We start from the raw sequence: 22,844 nt of genomic DNA, 5'->3' as shown, positions 1-22,844 counted from the left end.
AGGTGCCTCCCCACTGAATAGCATAGTGTGGGAGCCAGTGCTACCCCAGAGCTGCTGCCTGCTTTCCAATGTCTCTTTGGAAGGAGGCTGGGGTTGGATGGCCAGGACAGCAAAATCTCTAGCGTCAGCCTCGCTCGGCCCAGAACTCCACTTGCCTGTGCCTGGCCTGAGCAATACTTCACATTTGCATTGCACCTCACAAACATCTCAAAGTCGGTACATACTAGAGCTGGCCTGAGATAGGGTTTCTAGGCTTTGTGTTCCACAGCAATGGACAGCCCAGACTCTGCAGGCTTCCCCTGACTCTGGAGCACAAGTGTATATTTTCCCCACCCAACTATATAAATAAAGTAGGAACAATAGCACTTGGAGCCAATCACACCTTAAATCCTGTCTAGTTTTGATTTTTGCCTCTGATAGACATTTTGGTGTAGCCTCTGCGTCCTTTTAGTGGCATTTAGCAGACCTCCGCTGTGCTTTGCCAATAATTTATTTATTTATAGCATTTAACAGACCTCCGCTGTGCTTTGCCAAGCGTTTTCCCCCTCCTCTAATACCACTCTCTGGAGTTTTTACATTCGGTTCCAATCTCCCCCTAATATTTCTCTGGGGAGTCCATAGGCTCTGCCCTTAGACTTAACCGATTTCGCCAGCATGGTACTAACTTCTTCAGATTTAAGCCTTAAACCCTTCCAGTGCTATTTCCCACAATTTTAGGCTGCAACCCCCACACTAAGGAGTCTACACTCTACCTGCTCCAGATGAGTGAATTCAGCTCATGGCACCAAGATGTTGGGGTGGCTTCTGGGACCTTATCCACTCAGTAGCATCCAAGACCTTATCCACTCGATTCCCAAGTACTCAGCTTACCTCTGAACCTGCCACTAAGGTTTCGTTATTGGCATGCAATTAAACTACACTTGAGTTGATCAGGCTTTAAGCATAGGGAGTGTGTACAGGGCATACCGCACATCCAAGTTACACAGAAACCCCTTTGCTTTATATCCATTGACACCTCACATTACATTTACTACACATTGCATCCCATGTTTTGGGATTGGCTTTGTTACTTTGCAGGAACCAGTTCCTGTACAGTACGCTCTGTCCATATTCGACTTTACTCATTACCTCATCTTTATCCTCCCAACTTCTCTTGTTAGTTGTTCTCTTGTCCTTAGTAAATGGTTTCCTGGGTGTTCCCACTTTTATCTTAGCTAATCCAGACATTCTGTCTTTTAGCTTACTGACCCATTTACTTCTCTTAGGACAAACGGTCCATTTTTAGCCTGCCTAGCCAGTTATCTCCCTAATCCTGTCTTCCAAGAAATTAAGCCGTCTCCATGTTGAATTACTCAGGTCAAGCCAGGCCTCTTTGCTCCTGTTTTATGGATGGCAAGGGCAGAACAAAGGCCAGAAAAGATCTAGGGTCTGATTTTTCAGAAGTGCTGCACTCCCGCTGTTTCACTGGAAGTCTATGGGAACTGGAGTACTTGAACATCTCCAAAAATTGGGTCCTTAGTGATTTCCTCAAGAGATGCTGTGATCTGCTGGTTCCAATACTGAGCCTTGGTTTGCCCATCCATAACAAAGGGATCATTACTTTATATGGTCCTTGTTATGTTTGTGCAAGGAGGCCATGTGACTGCTCCTAAGGCTACCACTCCTTTGGTTCCGAACACTGTAAAAAGTCATTGCATGACTCAGTCTGGTAGAAATTTTGCACAAAAAGGGCTATATGTGTGTTCACGTGCTTAGTTACCAAAAATGTTTAGTCCTTCAAATTTTGCAATAAATCAAAATTTGTGTATCGGTTCCTAGTGTGGACCCCTGATGTGAGGGGAATACAAGCTTCTGTGCTCTGGATCCCTGGTGTGTTTCAGGGTCTTGGAGCTTGAACCAAGTTTGGTCACTGCCCCAATCTCAAGGTCGCTAGACACACTCTCCAGGCACAGAACTTCCCTCTAGCACTCCCCACCCCGTTTTGGAACCTGGTGTCCTGCCATCTAGCCCCACCTTGTTCAATTCACACCCTATTTCAAAAGCACTTAGAGACACATCTATGTCATCCCCTTCCCTAAAGCTAGGGAACAATTTGGAGTCTGTCACCCACCAGCACTGGCACCTGGGGTCTGACTCCATCTACCAGATTAGGATTTTCCTGACACAGCCTCTCTGTCTCAAGGTGATGTTGATGAGCCTTGTCTTTATCTTCTTTGTCTGCAATCTCTCACTGCCGCTCTTCAAGTAGCTGGGTTTCCAGATGAAGTCTGTCCCTATCCGGCTGTACCTTCTCTTGGCCTACCCGTAGATCTGTCCCCAATCCCTGTTGCAGTGATGCATTTGGTCTGGATGGAGCCCCTATGTTACCTCTGTAAGCCTCTTCCCTGTTTCTCTCCGGGGAGTTGACTCCAAGATTTCCCCCGCCTGCTGGACCTTCTGCCAATGGGCTGGATGTTCTCTGTGAACCTGGACCACCATTCCTCTTCTTGTTGTCAGAATCCAGCAAGCCGACTAGCTGTGCCTTTGTCCACTCCTCTGTGTTGAGCTGCTCTTCTCTGAATAGCTCAACTGTGTTCTTTTTAGCTGTTCATAACTCATTCTTCCATGTCTCTCCTTTGGTTATTCCTTTCCCAGAAAGACTGGGACTTTCCTCTGTGCTTTTTCTTTCTGTGGTACTTGATTTCAGTGCTGTTGGCACATATGGCAACTTGCACTGTCATATATCCACCATATGTCACAATTTCTATGTGAAATGAATCAGTGAAAATTTTCAGTGGGGTCTTGCAACTATCCAGTGCCAAAGTATGGACATGACAGCTCTTCTATGCACACCTTGATTTGTTGATTCAGCAGCGCACTACTGTCACTTCCTGTTCATTGTGTTGTCGCAGAAAAGCGACCTTTCCAGACTACTTGTGTTTTTAGGGGTCACAGCTAAAACCTACCCACTGACGGCTTTCTTCAGAACCCTTTAGCTTCTTAATAAGGAATAGCCTGCAAACAAAAGGTGTAGTTCTCTGGCATTAACAATTAAAGCTTCAGAGCTGCCGCCTAATTTTATACTGACTATTGAGGCAAGCCTGGGATTCTCTTGTGGGCTCTTATTTCAGCGTGTTTATGTACTGTGATCTGTTTGCGAAGGTGCTCAGCTTGCAGGAGGCTGTTTGCTTTTCTAATGCAGCAAGTGCTGCATTAATAGGATTATGTTAATTTAACAGTAGCTCAAAAGTATTTCTCTTTAGCAGGCTGATGGTCCATTCAGCGTTATAAGGCGCAGTTGCATGATACGGTAACGTGAAATGTGTCATCCCCTCACATTGTTTGCAGGTTCCGATAGCCAAGCTAAAAGAGACATTAATATATTTTATTGCCTTGAGAGCTCTTCTGAAGTGTTTTCCCGTGTGTTACTCCTGAAGATGTTTAAAGCAGGATTTCTAACGTATTATTTGATCAGCAGCTCAGCCGGAAGGAACAGATGACAGTGCTGTTCCCTTTCAGGCAGATAATGAGGTGATGGAAAGTGGGGAGGGTGTGTGTGTGTGTGTGTGTGTGTGTGTGTGTGTACACTGTGCTGTCGGTATGTGTGTAGTGCCTGCTGAATATCGAAATGTGGAGAGTATTACTCAGGACTACTTCCCTCAGTTCTTTTCCTGTAGTATATACACAGGGTGGTTGTCAGGGCACATGAAAAAGGGGTTAAAATTTAATTAGAATACATAGTGGTGGCTACTGAAGCTTAACAGAGATTTATATAAGCTGTTAAGAAGTACAAGGCTGCTGTGTGAGCTTCTGGTTGGGCTGAGCTACTGCAGCCATTGGCTGGACTTCAAGCAACACCCAGGGCATGCCTCCGTGTCTGCCCAGGAAGCACAGTGAAAGAGGAGTTTGTTTTAAGATTTGACCCTGGCTTTCTCTCAACATCCCTACCCTTTGCACTCCATATAAAATGAAGCTGCTCTAACAGTAGGCATTTAACTGAGTACACAGAGTGAGGCAGGAAGAGAGAATTTTGAAAGAGTAGATCATGGCTTCGGTGTTCATGTGCGGAGTAGAAGACTTGCTTTTCAGTGGGAGCCGGTTTGTTTGGAACTTGACAGTAACAACTTTGAGACGGTGGTACACACAGAGAGTGAGAGCTTGCCATCAAGTGATGAGAACGTGGTGCGGTCTCAGAGAAGTTTATCAGGTAAACCTATGGCAATCTTTGTTTGCTTTTAAAAATGCCAGAGTATTGTCTAGCAGAAATTTACTAATTCCTAGTAGTGGTATGTGTGTGTATTAGATAACGTGATTAAAGAGTTATTTAATAAGACAGCATGTTTGTAGTAATCAGCTCTGTGTGTCTGTGTTGTAAAATCACTGTTTGTGGGGTTGGTGTGGTGTAAAATGCATCTTGCAGGCTGATGTGTTGAAAATTGTTTCTTGAGACTGACTGTCCTTTCTATCATAGCCTTTCAAGAGACTGGTTAGTTGCTCTCACAGACACTCGTACTTTGAATCTGATAGGGTAAAGTCAATACATAGCCTGCATTTGCATCAGACTGTCCGAAATAAAAATGCTGTGGCAGGAGAAACTGTCTGTCTGTAGCTTTTTTTTCCAGTTTTATTTGCATTTCCCGAATAGCTATTAAGGAAAGTTCCATCATAATATAATTATCATATAATATAATAATATATAATATATTATAATATAATATAATACTTTGCATCATGAAATGGTTGTTATCCAAGGAAAGGATGATCAAAATTAGTCCTGAGATAACTGTGCTTTGAAGTATGTTTTAGCAGATACTCTCTTTACTACTACTTTTGCACCTGCTTTGCAGACAGAAAATGCAGAAACATATTTGCAAGTATTGTGTTATCCAATCACAGGTGGAGCCAGTTCTTGCTTGCAGTTGGTTTTGTTTTTGTTTTTCCTGACTGTAAGACCGTGATTTTGTCTGATCACACCATAGGGATAAACGTTTATTACAATGAGGCTGATTTTCTCCTCTATACATTGTATTCTAGCAAATGATGGAGTGTGTAGTGAGTGGTTTTCTCCAAAACCATCGCTATGTAACTTCCATCTGAAAGCCACGTAAAGTGGAAATCTGTCCCTACATATGAAATCTTATTTAAATCTCTGTTATGCCCACAAATGGGAGTCTGCTGTAAAATGAAGGCAAGGTCTTCTGAATGATAGAACATCAGCTGCGCCGGTTGCATAGAACCTCTTTTTATGATGTATGCCCAGCAAAATGGTACTTGTATGGCCAATATGGATGTACCTCATGTCATTGAATTCCATTCCAGTGAAGGCTGGCAATTGAACTACCTGAACTCCTAAGGGTACATTAAAAGGTATATGGTACAAAATGTAAAGTACGTTCTTAGTTTTCACTCCATCTTTCTGAAGACAAAATCCTAGTCTTTCAGAAAGGCAAAATTGTTGTAGGTTGGAATTTTGCCAGAGTAAAGACTGAGGTTGGGTCTACACTTAAGATAAGCACAGCTATCTCAGTCACAGGTGTGAGGAAAAATCACGCTGCTCACTGACATAGATATGCCAGCAAAACCTGCAGTGTTGACCCAGCTATATCGACAGAAGCATGCTTCTCGCAACCTAGCTAACATCATTCAGGGAGATGGGGTTCCTACACCAATAGAAATACTCCTTCTGTGACAGCATAGCTATGCCAATATAGGCTCTGTAATGTAGACATACCCTGACTCTGATCAAGGACTTAATCTGTGTATTTTACTAAAGGGGCTTTAGAAGAGGCTTTTGGTTTTTTGTTTGTTTTTTTTTAAACTTTTAGAAGCAAGGATCATGTAAATTTTTGTTTGTCAAAAGCCACTGAGTGTAACTGTTGGTGCTGAGGGTTTAATCTGCTTATATCTTTAATATTTTTTAGTCTTGTGCTCTGATCCTACCATCACATGATTCTCCTTCTACAAAGAAGGCATGTGGCATCCTTTTAAAGAAACCTTCATCAACACATCCTTAACACTTACGGGCATTTTACAAAGTGAAAATGTGCACTCTGCATCTACTTGTATCCTACTCCTGTACTGCCAAACTCTGCATTTGGCCCACCCTGGAGTACTAGTGAAAGATGTGTTCCCAGCGGTGGTAGAGAGAGCAGAATGCCTCAAAAGGGCACGTGAGTAGCATGATCAGCAGCTGGACTTGTGCATGCTTTGGAAAAATGTAACATTCGTTCACTGTGCCAGTGTTCAGCAGTTGTGGGAGGGGCCTGGCCACACCTCCAGTGTGGATAGTCCCACCCCCTTTGGTGAAAGGACAGCTGCTAGATGCATTGGCGGGCCAAACAGCCGAGCGCTTCAGGGAATGCTTGCTCGGTATGCTGGGCTTTGGGGTGTACCCAGCCACCCTCTAGCTATGCAGATCAGGTTTCAACCCTCACATTTTTAAATTGGGCTGTGTAATAATCATTCAGGCTTTATTTATTAATGTGAGAAATGGTTGAATGACTACACTGAATATTCCTTCCTTGGGGGTTGTATAAATGATGCATCACAATCTATTGCTTTAGGTCCTGGTTCTTCTCCCATTGAAGTGATGGCAATCCTCCCATTGATTCAGTGGGAGCAGGACTGAGCCTATAATTGTTGCAAAGAAGTGCCATGAGTATGTTTGAACATCCGACACTACGGTGCTAATAAGCGATGGTCACATAAACACCACCCTATATCGGAAACCTACTGACCGCTATTCCTACCTACATGCCTCTAGCTTTCATCCAGATCATACCACTCGATCCATTGTCTACAGCCAAGCGCTACGATATAACCGCATTTGCTCCAACCCCTCAGACAGAGACAAACACCTACAAGATCTCTATCATGCATTCCTACAACTACAATACCCACCTGCTGAAGTGAAGAAACAGATTGACAGAGCCAGAAGAGTACCCAGAAGTCACCTACTATAGGACAGGCCCAACAAAGAAAACAACAGAACGCCACTAGCCATCACCTTCAGCCCCCAACTAAAACCTCTCCAACGCATCATCAAGGATCTACAACCTATCCTGAAGGACGACCCATCACTCTCACAGATCTTGGGAGACAGACCAGTCCTTGCTTACAGACAGCCCCCCAATCTGAAGCAAATACTCACCAGCAACCACACACCACACAACAGAACCACTAACCCAGGAACCTATCCTTGCAACAAAGCCCGTTGCCAACTCTGTCCGCATATCTATTCAGGGGATACCATCATAGGGCCTAATCACATCAGCCACACTATCAGAGGCTCGTTCACCTGCGCATCTACCAATGTGATATATGCCATCATGTGCCAGCAATGCCCCTCTGCCATGTACATTGGCCAAACTGGACAGTCTCTACGTAAAAGAATGAATGGACACAAATCAGACGTCAAGAATTATAACATTCAAAAACCAGTTGGAGAACACTTCAATCTCTCTGGTCACTCGATCGCAGACCTAAGAGTGGCTATACTTCAACAAAAAAGCTTCAAAAACAGACTCCAACGAGAGACTGCTGAATTGGAATTAATTTGCAAACTGGATACAATTAACTTAGGCTTGAATAGAGACTGGGAATGGATGAGTCATTACACAAAGTAAAACTATTTCCCCATGGTATTTCTCCCCCCACCCCACCCCCCACTGTTCCTCTGATATTCTTGTTAACTGCTGGAATTAGCCTACCTGCTTGTCACCATGGAAGGTTTTCCTCCTTTCCCCCCCCTGCTGTGGGTGATGGCTTATCTTAAGTGATCACTCTCCTTACAGTGTGTATGATAAACCCATTGTTTCATGTTCTCTGTGTGTGTGTATATAAATCTCTCCTCTGTTTTTTCCACCAAATGCATCCGATGAAGTGAGCTGTAGCTCACGAAAGCTTATGCTCTAATAAATTTGTTAGTCTCTAAGGTGCCACAAGTACTCCTTTTCTTTTTGTTAAAAATATAGTTTGATGGAGGAGGGTTGGGTTGGTTGGTTTTTGTGGTTTTTTTGGTTTTTTTTTTTTTTGAACTGCGGAAGCATGGAATGATTGATTTGGGTACGTAGGCTCTCAAGGACTTTTGTCAACATGACACTGCATTATAGTTTCAGGGCACAATTCACCACTGTATTACTCCGAGTTTACCCTGATGTAACTCTATTGAATGGGGTGGAGTTACGCTGGCAAGAAGCTTGGGAATCTCAGACCTCAATGTGGTACTGAATCTTAGCCTATATATGAGCAGGTCTCTCAGAGGGCAAAGGATGGTCCAGTGGTCAGGGTACTGGTCTAGGACTTGAGACCTGGGTTCATGTCCCTGTGCTGCCACAGACTCTGACAATGATAAGTCACTTAGCCTCTCTATGCCTCAGTTTCCCTGTACGTAAAATGGGGATAACATCACCTCCCACTCTGAGAGGATAAATATGTTAAAGATTGTGAAGTGCTCTGATACCTCAGAAAGGGGGGGGGGGCACATAAGTACCTCAGAAATGCACCTTTGTCATTCTCATCCTTTTACTAGTGAGTGGAACTGAACAGACACTTAATGCGATGAAAAAGGATTTAATTGCATGAAAATAATCACAGCCTTCTGGATTTCATTTGTGTCCCTATTCCAGAGGTGAAATAAGACTGTATACAAAAGATTTGGCAATCGTCACTTCTTAGTAAAAACACTGAAGGGTAATTTGTTCATTGGCTTCAAATATTTCATCCTATATCTCGATTTCCAGGGCATGCATGGTTTAACTAGCTAACAGCTGTGAACAACTAAGAAACCCAGCTAGGGTGGTATTCTTAGAGTAAATATGGTTTAAGACAAGGTGGATGATATTAGAATTGCTGTTTAACTATGAAGAATTTAGAGGTGATTAGATTTTTGTCTCAACTACTAACCTGGGGCCAGTAACTTCTCTTTTTCAAGTGGTTAAAACACCATTCGCTTTTTCATCACTATAAATCATCATGGTAAAGGGAGGGCCAGTAGGTTTTTGTTTCCTGGGCTGGTGAATTTTCATGACTTTTCCTTGCAAAGCTGAGTTTAAAGGGTGAATGAGGTGCCATTAGTATTCAGCCATGAGCCCAACAACCAGGCTTAACCTAAAAAGAGAACTGACTTTATCTGTCAGATGGGGAAACAAATACCCTAGAACTTACGCACTTGCCTACACCTTTCAACTTGATTCATGTGAGGGGATTGTCATGTGAACAGAGTACCTGGAGGCCTCTGTTCTTGGTAATGGCACCACAGAGATCTGCCTTGGAGACCTGACTGACCACTCAGTGGCAGCCACACACTGAGGTACGTGCACACAGGGACTTGCTCGGTTTGGACTCTGATGTAGAATTGGCAGCCTGTCTTTCACACAAAGAATCCCCAGTGGAGGAACTTGAAACTGTCTCCTCCTCAGGAGGCCTGTAATCACCTGAGCTGTCACAGTTGCCAACTGAGCTGGAATGTTTATTTGCTCAGCCCTATTTATTTGGAGGAATTCCTGTGATGTAGGCAGGGGACATGGTGTCCTATTTCCCTCTTAAATAACCTCTGAACCCTGGATAAAAGAACAAAAGGTACTGTACATGAATTTCTCCTGTCAGAGAGCTGAATCTCATGCCAAGGCATCTTGTCTCTTACATACAGCATAGAGCATCCAGGAGCGTACCCTAGAAATAACATTGAAAGGTGCAAAGTGCTGATGGAGAGGTGGCACGGACATTCTTTGCAACTTTGGCAAGTCAATAAAAGCGAATACCATTAGGGCTTGGACAAAAAAATCCCAAATAAAAAATGCAGCTTAGACATCTCCAAGCATGATACCCATTTGGTTGGGGGAGGGAGGAAAGAGGGTGTGACATCTTTGCAATAATATCTGTAGCTCTTTGGGGCCACTGGGAAATGTTACTGGAGACCCTCTGGGGTGCGCAAGCTCACTTTAGCATCTATGAGTGTCGGGGACATTTCTTCCAATATAAAAATGTGACCTCATTTGCCTTAAATAAACAGATTTCTCTCTTCTGAAGTTAAAGGCCATCTGTGTTTTATCTAATTTCAGTGCAGGTAAAGAGAAAAGAGAACTGGGCTAGAACATATTATGTAGGATCCTCTCTCTCTCTTTGAGACTAATGAGCAATGTTGGGTACACGAACCTGCTACCAATGCTTTTCCCACCTAGTAGCTATTTGTCATACTACTGTCCTGATTATCACTGAGACTCCAAACTACCGTGCATGTTACTTTGCATGCATGTACCCCAGAGCATTCTCTTCCATCGTTCGCACCTGCACTTCAGGCAACAGAATTTTCATGCTCTGATCCCACTGGAGCAAACTGAGGACGTGTGGACAAGTGAGTTTTGCAAGTTAAAACACAACTGACTCCAGGATCAACTGTTAGGGTTGGCATGTGCGGGTGTGTGTACCACACATGCATAAGAGGAGAAACCATTCTGATGCCCAAGGAAAATCATGGAATAAAAATCCGAGGCACCATTATAAGCATATGTCTGACATAAAAGCAGAGTGGGGAAGAGGCACCTCTGAAACTAGGTGTATAACTGAACAACTTACGTCTCTCAGAATCTGCTCTGCAGGTACGTACGCTGAACTTGTGCGATTTATAGACAACGCTCATTTTAACCTCAGGACGGTTGTTTTCTCCAGGTCAGGTGAATAAATTGCTGATGAAGCAACAGTGCAGAAGCTTGGCACTCCATATGTCTGCTCCACACCTAATTTGGGGTGGAGGAATAAGAGAGGAAATGGAGAATTTCTGCTTCCCTATGGTGCAAATGCAGTTAGTTTGGACAGCTATAACTACTCATTTCCTGTACTACCACACCCTACCGTTTATTTTTCTTACAGATATTGACCAAAAATGTGAGACTTTCTAGTTTTTCCTTTTCAAGGAAAGAAAGAAAAGAAAAGTCAATCCTGTTCTATAGGCCTGATCCTGAGGAGTGTGGAATACTCAAGGGAGTGGGAGTTTGTGTGTTCAGCACCTCACAGGATCCAGCCCAATGGCCAGTGCTTTTGCTCATGTGAGTCTTCAGAACACCTAGATCCCCCTTGATGGGCCGAGGCTTTTAAAAGTGACCACTGAGTTGAGTGTCCCCATATCTGGTCAACATGAGACATTTTTAAAGGGGCCTGGTTTTTAGAAAGTGTTAAGCGCCTGCCCCTTTTAAGTGTCTCAAGCTGAGCACCCAGGATCATGAGTCCCTTTTGAAAACCTTTGCTGTGGTTATGTGTCAGTTTTGCAAAGGGATTTGAATCAATGCAATTATGCCTTTCAGAAATACTTTTTCTGTATTTTTATCTTGGACTTTACTATTGATTAAGTGATCTCCCCCCCCCTTTTTTTTTTCAAATACCCCTCGCAAGCAGAGAACATTCAGACACAGTGCAATGGTTTTCTTTTTAATCAGCAGCTGAAAGCAGGTTTTAAACTATTTTAACACCTTCTGAAGTCTTGAGAACAGAGCTTTGCTCAGGGCACACCTTACCCTGCCAGTTCAGAATTAAGTTTAATTTTACACATTCAACTTTCCAAAAACAACTTTCCAAATATCTCTGCCAGACACATTTCCATTTGAGCACATGATATAACAGTTTCTGTTTGAAAGAGTTTGTTCAAATAATTTTTTGCGCTGCCCCTTCCCTCCCATTTTAGCAGACAAACTTCATAAGCAGACTCTGAGCTTCATCTCATTTCCTTCTAGATGTCGCAGTGCCAGTTTCAAAACAGAGGCCTCTATTCACTAACCATTTATATGAGCTGTGATTTTTTTTTCAGTCTGATGTGGTTCACTAATACGTTAACATTTCAAATATAGCTGGTGTTTAGTTTTCAAAAACAAACTCTTATAGAGGTGTCCAATGGGGAATCTCCTTGCATTTCATTTCCACAGATGTTTCAAACTTCTCCAGAAAGTCTGGTTAATTCCCTTTCACTGGATGATGGATTAGCATAAATGGAATTTAGAGCAAATTTTAACTGTTTCTTCATTTCTGTTTGTCCTTTTTGGTTTCTGTCATTGTCTTTCCATTTGCCTGTGTTCAGTAAAGATCAAGTGGACAGTGAGTGCTTAAAATAATACTGCAATATCTTTGTCTTCTAGTTTTACTGTCCCTAAAAATCAGGGCATCCCTCTTAAGACATCAGAGTCATAATTAGTCATTAGTAGACAGATGGAGACAAGCACATTCTCAGTGACTGCAAAGAGGATCAGGTTATCAGCATTGGGATAGATTAGCTTAAGTTATCCTTCCACACAAACACACATGCACATTCATTCTTTCTCTCTGTAAATTACCATTTCTTTAGATTTGTACAAATGCTTTAAAAATAACTAACATAAAAAGACAAAGCAAATAATACCCTGAATGTGAGGCAGTGTAATCAATTCTAAGCCTCCATCCGCAAGTCATGCAATGTAAAAACTCAAATTGCTGCCCTCTGCCATCATCCTTATAATTCCCCCCCTCCCTATTTTCAGATGCCCGGGAAAAATATATATACTTTGCTATGTGCCCTGAAGGTCATTAGTCTAGGCTATTTCAGAGCAAAGGGGAAGCAAATTCCAAAGCAGTTAGGGCCCTTGCAGAGAAGAGAGGCAACTTTTCCAATTGGAAGGTTCTAAACCATTTTTAGGTCAATTCCTTAAACTTCATCTAGAAATCCTGAATAAAAGTACAAAGGGGGGCATGCTTATTTTCAGCTTCTTCTTCTTTTTTTTTTTTTTTAAGTGTGCTAATTTCTTGTCATGCAAACATTGTCTGCCTCTCTAGCTCAGTCTCCAATCACTTGTAGGGTCCAAGAGCCATTCATTATTTGACACTTAAAAATCACCTGGATTAAAGATGACCTGTTTGCGTCCTCCATCCAAGGATCTGTGATGTTTGTTTGGTTCATTATGTATCAGAAATTCCAATGTTGTGAATTTCATTGACTTTTTACTAGTATTTATTAATTCATATTACAGTAGCCCCAGAAGGATCAAGGCCCTATTTTGTTGGACACTGTACAAACACAAAGTAAGCTAAGTCCTGGCCCCAAACAGCTTAGGTCAGGGAAATAAAGGCACAGAGATGAAGTGGCATGTCTCAGTTTGCAGGTTAGGGTCAAGCTAGGATTAGAACTCCAGGTCTCCTGATTCCCATTTCTAATCACAAACGTTGAATTGCCACAGACTTAGAAGCAGAAGTTTAATATTAAAATGGATGACAGCTAATTGTATGGCCTGGCTTAGAAAAAAAAACTCTTACTGTCAAAGTGGTACACTAGTGCTTTAGATTTTTACAAACAGGAGTAAAGGGCAAAGAATGGGAGTCAGGAGACCTGAGTTCTAAAGCTGATATGACCCTTACCTGCAAACTGGGACATGTCAATAAATTTGACAACTATTGGTCATGCTTTAAACAGTGATGTCATTAGCAATCCCAAGATTAACCATTTTCATATACAGGTATATGGATACCCTACTCTGTCTTTTATTGTTGTCTTACATGTGGTTTGTGGAGATGAAGACTGTCTAGGATGCTTGGTTTCTCTTTTCTCTGCCTGCTCTCTTGTTCGTTTGTTGGACTATTTTGCCTCCTCGTTTTTTGCTTGTTAGCTATCCAGAGGCCTCTGCACATGCGGTACCAGTATATATAAATAAAGCTGTCACGTTATTTACTGTTCTCTTGTATGACTTCTAGATAAGCCCTTTTTGCGGGGACCAGAAGCTGACATAGAATAGATAAATGATTATCTCACAGTGTGATGTCTCCATTCCCAGAGCTCCAGTGCCCACTCCTCTTCATTGTTCAAGTTAAGACAGATCCTTACAATGTCAGTGGAAGCTGCGGGCCTTGCAGAAGTGACATACCGAGAGCGTGCAAGATGTAACAATGATAATAGCTATCTGGCCGTTACTCACAAGTTATCCTCTGCCTGCTTTTGGACCAGACTATCTAGGTTTTTATCCCCAGATCAGGTCCTCTGCTCTCTGAGGTGTCTGGGTGGGGTGGAGTGTGCTACTGTGTCTGATGCTACCTGCTGCGAGAGAACTTCTTGCATACAACCAGCTCCTTGTTTGTGATTCACAGGGGAGGAGGTCAAGAGATTAGAGAATCATGTAGGAGTAAGTAGGATGCATGTAAGGGCAGGGGCTGGAGATATAAAGAGGTGGCGTGAAAAGCTGAGGCAGAGAACAAGGAAAGAAAGAGGGATAATGGGACAAAGAAGAGGAGGGTGGTGGGGGGATAAAAAGGACGGAGAGAAATGGAACAAGAGGACAGAAAATCAAATCCTGTTCCTGTTGAAGGGTGTGGCTAAATTCCCATGGATTTCAGCTAGGACAGGAGCCTATTTTCCAGAATGAGTAGCACCAAGAAAGAGGGAAGAGCAGGGGAAAAAAAGCAGGAATCATAGAATATCCGGGTTGGAAGGGACCCCAGAAGGTCATCTAGTCCAACCCCCTGCTCAAAGCAGGACCAAGTCCCAGTTAAATCATCCTAGCCAGGGCTTTGTCAAGCCTGACCTTAAAAACCTCTAAGGAAGGAGATTCTACCACCTCCCTAGGTAACGCATTCCAGTGTTTCACCACCCTCTTAGTGAAAAAGTTTTTCCTAATATCCAATCTAAACCTCCCCCATTGCAACTTGAGACCATTACTCCTCGTTCTGTCATCTGCTACCATTGAGAACAGTCTAGAGCCATCCTCTTTGAAACCCCCTTTCAGGTAGTTGAAAGCAGCTATCAAATCCCCCCTCATTCTTCTCTTCTGCAGACTAAACAATCCCAGCTCCCTCAGCCTCTCCTCATAAGTCATGTGCTCTAGACCCCTAATCATTTTTGTTGCCCTTCGCTGTACTCTTTCCAATTTATCCACATCCTTCTTGTAGTGTGGGGCCCAAAACTGGACACAGTACTCCAGATGAGGCCTCACCAGTGTCGAATAGAGGGGAACGATCACGTCCCTCGATCTGCTCGCTATGCCCCTACTTATACATCCCAAAATGCCATTGGCCTTCTTGGCAACAAGGGCACACTGCTGACTCATATCCAGCTTCTCGTCCACTGTCACCCCTAGGTCCTTTTCCGCAGAACTGCTGCCGAGCCATTCGGTCCCTAGTCTGTAGCGGTGCATTGGATTCTTCCATCCTAAGTGCAGGACCCTGCACTTATCCTTATTGAACCTCATTAGATTTCTTTTGGCCCAATCTTCCAATTTGGAATAAGAGAATAGACAGATGTGGGGGTGGGAAAGAGGGAAGAAGGGTTGTGGTTATATATACTCTCTCACAGAGAGAGGAAAGAGTTCCTTAACAGTGTTTGGGGTTTGTTTGGTTTTTTTTGCCTACCCCAGAAAGATAGCAGCTCCTCCATCAAGGCAGATGCTCACCAGAGAATACTAGAGCCTGACTTTTTATAGATGTATTCACAATACTGCATTTGTTGCTCGCAATTACTGCAGTTGCATGTTCGGGGGTGGGGTGTTGCAAAAGCCAGTTGTGAATCTAAGCCTCCATTTGCATGTGCAATCGCAGCAATTGCACCCACACATTAGACATGAAATTGCCCATATGTTTTTTTTTTAAAAAATTTGACTCCATAGGGGCAAATTCAGCCCTGTGTAGAGGAATAACTCCATTGAAGTCAACCAATATGCAACTGTTCTTCCCACACCTGAATTTGGCTGGGAGGGCGTGTCAATTTAGAGTTGGCTATGGATTATGCCTCAACTGAAAGCCCTGCTGTTACAAACCCAAAACACCATAAAGGAATGCTGCTCCCAGTGGCATTCTCCGTTTGCAGAACTCTGGTTCGCTACTAGACACCTACTACTTTTGCCCTTGTAACCAGTCAAAATACTGCATGTCCCTATATCTCCCTGCCAGGGCCAGATTAACCATATGTGGGCCCAGCGCCAAACATATTTGTAGGCCCCCATGAGGTGGGGGGATTGTCCTCAGTGCGAGACAGCGGTCCAGGGGCAACAGCACAGTGGGGGGTCGGTTCCTGAGTGAGGCAGGAGTCGTGGACAAGCACAGTGTAGGGCGGTGGGGAGGTCAGTCTGGCCAGAGTGAGGCAGGGGCTGGGGACGGGCAGGGCAGGGTAGGGCGGACAGGATCCCCCCCCCCCCCCAGGGCAGCGTGGAGCCAGTAACTACCTCTCTCCTCCAGAGCCGGGTTCTTGGGAGTCGGTTCTCTCTCTCCAGCTGAGCTGCAGCTCCTCTAGGCAGCAGTAGCTGCTCTTCCCACGCTCCTGGCGGGGAGGCTCATTGCAGTTACTCCAGTTGACTGGACACTATCAGGTCCACTTTTCAAGTGGACTTTCTGGTCGACAACTGGCAACAAGGGCACTGGGACAGGGGGCCATGGCCCCATCACTTATTTTTCCTGCCTAAGGGTGAGTCAGGGGGTGCGCGTAGGGGTTGCGGCAGACATGAGTGAGTGGCAGGACCTCAGGAGGAGAGGTGGAGTGAGGGTGGGGCCTCAGGGGCAGAGGCGGAATGGGGGTGGGAAGAGGTGGGGCTCCGGGGGGGGGGCAGGGCCACACTCTGGGTGTTAGTGGCCCACCTGCTTCTAGGGAGCTTCCGACACTTCTTCTTGGGAACCATAATGGACCCCTTCTGATTGTGGGCCTGGTATGACGGTGCCATTGTAAACCTGGTAGTCCTCCCTGCACCCAGAGGCACACCGTATGTATTTTTTCAGATTCTGATCTTTGTTTTCCCCCTCTCAGAAAAGCTGCATGTGCCCGAAAGGTACAACCAAATTATGCAGTGCCTATGCTGGGAACCTCCCAAGGGCTTTGCAGCCTTTTCTCTTTCTTGCCACATGTCCCTGTTATTCCTGACCCAGGTGGTTGTTCCACTCAGGGCAGAAGTTGGCATCACACCGGTAACATTCACATTTTCTGTTACTGCTAAAAGGAAAAATGACTCACTGTCTAGTTTCCATCTTGGTTCTTGGGTTTTTTAATGACATGAACTCAATTTTTTACTAAAACCATGTCAGCTGTTACCCATTCATTTAACTGCTGCAACCCTGATTTGTAACTGATTGAATCTGTGTGGACACAAGAGCCTTACTTCTGCAATGTTGCCAACTCTAATGATTGTATTATGTGTCTCATGATCCTGGGTACTATTCTTGAAGCATCAGCTCCTGGAGTCATGTGATCAGATGGGACTCTCAGCTTGCATTAAAAAAAAAAGTGTGAAAACATGATCAGAGTGCACCTAAAAGGCTCTAAAGCCAGAAGGCAAACATAGAGAACCAAAAAGATATATTAGAAATCTTGTGATTTTTAAACCAATCTCATGGTTTTGGGGGCCGGACTCTGTGTTTGACTGTGTGGGTTTGGCGATAGTGCTTCTGCTTCCACTGTAGTCAAAAAACGCATGCTTTTAAATCTGGTCTGTAATTTGGATGCCCCAGTCGTTAGAAGTCCAATTTTAGACATGTAAGGAATTGCATTTTCGGAAGTGCATTTTTGGAAGTGTTGAGCATTTGTACTTCCCATTGATCTGAGCTGGAGTTGCAAGTGCCCAGCCGCTCTGAAAATCAGTAGGTGTCTCGATTTGGGGACTTGTGTTAGGGTGTACAAATCCCACTCTGGGCCCAAAGGTGTTAAAGGACAATACTGGGCCCAGATAACCCCATCCCTCCAGGCTGGCAGAGCATGCTGTGGCTAGAGGAGCAGGTTAAAAGGAGATCAGAAGCCCGGGGAAAGTGGATGGGAAGGTGAACTGGCTGGAGGGAAGATAAAGCCTTCTCCTGGAAGCCAGATGGAAGTTTGACCCTGAGATGGATCACAGCTCTGATAAGGACCCCGGGTAATCTTCTCCAACCCTGCTTTGAGAACCAGTAGGCCCTGCCGGGCTCTGCTCATTTTGGACTCTGTTAAATTCTGGATTATTGGAACTGTAGGGGACCATGCCCCAAGCAAAGGAGGGTATAGGTAGGAAGTGGCCCAGGACAGCACACTAGGCATTTCAGCTTGGAGGATGTTGCCGGTGCAGCTCCTCAAAAGGGCTGGAACCCAGTGGAGAGGGAGGACCCAGGTACCTCTACCAGGCACGGTGGAGAACATGGCCCCAAAGCAGACTGAGACTGGGACATCTTTGGCCAAAGGGTAGGATCCAGATATCTCTGCCCTCCTTTTGCCTGGGAGAGACTGGAAACTCTAATCAGAGACCAAGGCAGAGGGTGAGTTCTCCTGCTGCTAGCTCAACAACGCTTCCAGAAGGTGCCTTTTATATAAACCTTGCAGTCCAAAAATTAACAATGCAGCATGTACTTTACAAGAGTCAGATCTTGTTCTTGTTCTTAGCATGTGAGCTTGGAAGATTTATATGTAATAGCATCCCTCAGGGATGCCTGCCATAACAATACCTGCGGCTTCTCCTGCCTCACTGGCATTGAATTGGAATGAATAGTAGTTCCTTTAACGCCCAGTGTCTGAGCAAAGTTCACATTTTGGGTTGGGGCTAGAAAGCAACTTCCATACCAACCAATGAAGTTCTAAGCTCTAGTAGTGTACGATGCAGTCTTCTTTATATGCAGGCAGTTTCTGACCATCGCAGCATTGTTTACTTGGACTGGAGAAATAAGATACAGAAAGGCTTAGAGACTGGGGAGTCAATAGGTGGACCATGTGCCAAATCCAGACCACCATACCCTTTTGAACAGACCCCAAAATCTTTGTATTTACTTATTATCATCACTATTGTTTGTTATATTGGTTATTTTCTCTGGAGTCTGGACCTTGTCTATACTTTGACCAAGAAATTTGGACCTTGACAAAAAATAATGGATTACCCCTGCTTTAGACCCAACATTCAGTCAGGCCATCGAGGACTGGGCAGGTTGGAGGGGGTGGGGTTTAGTACTAATTCTAACGTATCCCAACCATTGCACAGATTTCTGATTGAAGTTAAGAGGCGTCTTTGTGCCACACGACAGACAGCCTTTCCTATTTAGCAGGAGCAGCCCCAATTTTGAGCCAAATATTTACCTTTTTTCCATTCTCTCCCTCTGAAAAGTTCTCCTGGTTTAACGTACAACAGTGCAGTTAAAAGCAGAAATGCCAAACCTGCAAAAAAACAGCAGAAATTGGGCTTGTTTTTGGCTTAATTGGTTTGTGAGTTGCTTGTTGGCTAGTTTTTGGCTTGCTGTTTGTTTGACTTGTAGCTTGTAGCTTCTTTTTTTTGATCAGCTCCCGGCAAGGGGGGGGAGAGAGTCAAGGGTGCACAGCGGGCCCACCACAGTCCCAAACTGCACGCTGGGTGGATCTAATCACATAGTGTTGGGGTTCTTAGGGATTGGCTTGTTTTGAAATGGGATTAGCTTGATTTTTGGCTTTTTGTGGAAGTTGGGGTACTCATTTATCACATGAAAGTTGGCAACTGTGGTCAAAAGGTGTCCCTGGTTTTCCTCCCAAATGTTCCTACAGATAAATCAAGGGTTAACAGGTGTGCATGTCAGAGGCCAGGTATATATATATTTGGCTCTTAGTTGGCCGCTGAGAGCAGTTTGTCCCCAACCCCAGTCATAGATGCAAAGAAGCATCCAGGCTTCAGAAATGGCTGGAGCAAGAACTAAACCCAGATTTCCTCACTCAGTGCAGTGCTTTAAACCTCAGGTTTGCACTAGTTTCTATTCCCCCTTTCTGCCCTCTGCACTATGGGCATGGTATAGAACTGGGTATGCTGACTCCAGTAATCAGCTGCCCTTTTAAGGGGAATCTGCAGCAGGGCAATGGGGTGGGTGATATCTAATATCTGACCCCTAGTGAGAGGGCTTATTGCCACTGGGCTGGCTCGTTCTAAGATGACTTTGGTAGATGCTGGGTTTTATTTTTCGTTGGTTAATTTGATCGCAAAAAGGGGTATTTTTTAAAATAAGTTTTTGATTTTTTTTTCTCCCTTTCAAATATCAGACTTCAACATCTTGCATCCCCTGACTAATGCTGGAAGGGCTTTTGTTTCTGAATCTGTAATCAAAGCAACAAACAGTAAGGTCATTTCCTTGAGATTATACGGCAACGGAAGAAGTAAGGGATTGTGTGTCCCCACTTCCACTGGCTCAGATTGAGAGAAAAATACAAAGATTTAGTACATGCACTCTTTGATGTGTAACTTTTTGGGTTTCTCCAGTCCTTTTAAACTACCAGAATTTGTGGCTTGGAGGTAAGAGAATACATTTATTTCTGATGCTTACCAGGTACAGATGATAATGTTTGTTGCTGTTGCACTGTGTCCTGACTTAAACAGAATAGAGCTCTAGAGAGGTAAGAGTTGCAGGCAGCAAGAGAGCGTGAAGACAACAGAAAACAAGTGAGCTTGCTCTTGGATCCTTTCATGGCGCAGACTTAAACATTTGTGTTAGCTCTTTTTCTAAAGATTAGCTCTCCTAACTTTATTTGCATCTTCTGAACTCCAGCATGGGGAGTGTGTGTTTGTTTACTCTCAGCATTTACAGCTGCTTTCCCTGCCATTGTTCTAATCACTGCTTTGGCATTTTTTTTAAATGAAAATGCTAAATCTAAACCAGCAACTTTGCTGCTGGATATCAGGTCCATCCTTTTCGGTTTCACAGATAATGCATTTTCAGCTTTTACCGTGATACACTGCTTTAAAAAAAAAAAATATTTCAAACCCCGTTACTCAACACGGAGAGAGTCCTGAGGAAAGGCAGTCAGTAACTGGCACAGTAGCCCCTTTCAATTTGTAAATGTTCAAAGTCTCATCAGTAAGATCTCCGCTCCTCCATCCTCGTTGCATCTTATGAAAGGGTTGGCACCGAAGATATGGCAGGGCACATGGAACTCATTAACAGCCTTATCAGAAAGGCCCCTTTGATCAGACACCCTTGTTCTCCTTTAAGAAAGAAGCCTGGAAAGTCCAATTCTGTCAAAACCATTTAAATGGCTAACAATGCATGTGTCACCTGGGCAAGCTAGTGCATCAAGACTAGCTACCTTCAGAAATTCTGTTTGTTGATGAGGACACTCATTAATGGATCATGAGGCTAAATCTTTGCCTTATTCCAGAAGGTTGGTTTTTTTTCTGTACTTTTAAAGCCAATTCAGGTGGCCCTGTCTGGCATAGCCCTTCCCCTCCCCCCCCCCAGCTTACCTAATGTCTGTTCAAGACTGGCGAATAGTTCTCCTGAGGGACAGCGGCCAAGAAAACGAGGAAGGCTGCCAAGTTTGGGTGGCACGGAGGCTGGGACAGAAGGTGCAGACGGAGTAGGCAGGGTGAGAAGGGAAGCAGGATTTTTGGGGGGGAGCCATAGAGGAAGAGAAGGATCGTGCAGAAGGAGTTGGCGAGGCACTGGGGAAGGAAGGGGAGGTGGGGGGAAGGAAGTGAAAGAACGGGGAGGGTGTGAGCAGCCTTCTAGGGAGGAAAGGCTGTTGTGGAGAGAACAAGGAAGGGAGTCAGGGAAAGGTGAAAAACTGCAGCGAGAGGGAGGCAGTGACTGCAAAGAAAGGGAAGATGCTACGGGGAGCCTGCTGGGAAAGCAAGAATGGGATGGGCCTTGAGGAACCACTGTAGTGCCTCAAGCCCTCCCTCTGCCATGGGCTTTTGAGGCGAGGACAAAAGCGATGAAGAATTACCGAGGGAGCAAGAGATGCCTCTGAGGAAGTGCAGTGAGCAAACATGGGAGATGAAGGGGGAGGCAGACAGGCAGACAACATATGTGAAGCCATCAGAGAAGAAAGGAAATCTGGGATGGGGGAAGCAGCATGCCGTAGGGAGAAAGCAGTTTTAGTCTTTATTTTGTAACTGTTCACATACCCCAGCAGGCCATTTCAAGTGGGTCAAGGATGGCGTCTTGGATGCCGACAATGTTCTCAAAAGTTGAAAAGCCCGGTGAAGTATCCCAGCACAAGAGGGGAGGCTGGGCCAGCCTTGCTGCTGAGCTCCCGCCCGCGGATTAGTTCCGTGAGGTAAGCGCACAGATTTCCAATGAGGCTGCGTTCAGGCAGGGGCAGCGAGGAAACCTGCCCAAAATGCAGAAAAAACACTCACAGGCCATGGAAACAGCAAGACAGGAAGTCACCCATGCTATCCACCACCATAAAATGGGAAATGCCCAACAAAGATCAGGGGTGCATCTCTAAGGGGTACCGGCACAGCACTCGCATCCCCAGGGCTGCAGGGAGGGGCAGTTGTAACTTTTAAGCCACCTTTGCACCTTCCTAGTCTTGGGCTGCTCTGGGAACTGTCGTTGCCCCCTGCATAACTTAGACAGCTCTGGGGGCCCGTCTTAAGTTATGACGGTCTCCCCAGGGTGCCCTATAGGTAGCAGCGCTGCCCAGAATCAGCATAGTGCTGTGGTACAGTTATTACAGTACATTTCCCTGTATAGACAAGCTCTGAGAGGAGACCGTCTCCAGTGCTGTTACCCTCTCTACGGTCAGAGCTACGTCATGATAAACTGCAAACGACAACACTGAGAGAAGCCAGATTTCCTTTAGGTGAAGGGAAGGTATGTAAGATAGGACTGAAATGAGGAGAAGGAAGAGGAGATGGGGGCTGGGGAGGAGGAGAATCAGTCACAGATATCCCCAAAGAGTTGACCTAATAGGATGATGATGATGATTAATATTTAGTGCTTTTCATCAGGAAAACTCAAAGGACTTTACAAAGGAGGTCAGTAACTTTATTCCCATTTTGCAGATGGGGAAATTGAAGGACAGAGAACTTAAGTGATCAAAGCCAGGAATAGGTCACGGGTCTCTTGACTTCCTAGTCCTGTGCCATACTGTTGGTTCTGCTTCTGATGTATCGTATCTGTATCAGCTGCAACTGCTTTGGGTGCTCAAGGGAAGGGAGAACGTTTTCCTTTTAGCAGTGTGC

At 44.6% G+C, this 22,844-nt stretch overlaps 1 protein-coding gene across 6 annotated transcripts in view; it reads left to right on the top strand.

The window, feature by feature from the left end:
* The window catches only part of FRMD4B (FERM domain containing 4B), a 191,073-nt gene that overhangs the window by 67,957 nt on the left and 100,272 nt on the right, over window positions 1-22,844 (top strand). Inside the window, exon 1 of one of the 6 annotated variants that reach the window (XM_038410316.2) lies at window positions 3,805-4,186. The exons of 4 other annotated variants lie outside the window; for them this stretch is intronic. In XM_038410316.2, coding sequence (XP_038266244.1) covers window positions 4,025-4,186 — 162 coding nt within the window. In that variant the 5' untranslated portion in view covers window positions 3,805-4,024. Of the gene's footprint in view, window positions 1-3,804; window positions 4,187-20,052; window positions 20,169-22,844 lie in introns of those variants that run through there. One more of the 6 variants, XM_038410324.2, reaches the window with a different exon arrangement.

The sequence above is a fragment of the Dermochelys coriacea genome, chromosome 7 (assembly GCF_009764565.3).
Source record: "Dermochelys coriacea isolate rDerCor1 chromosome 7, rDerCor1.pri.v4, whole genome shotgun sequence".
Lineage (NCBI taxonomy): Eukaryota > Metazoa > Chordata > Testudines > Dermochelyidae > Dermochelys > Dermochelys coriacea.
This window is presented reverse-complemented; position numbering and strand designations above follow the sequence as displayed.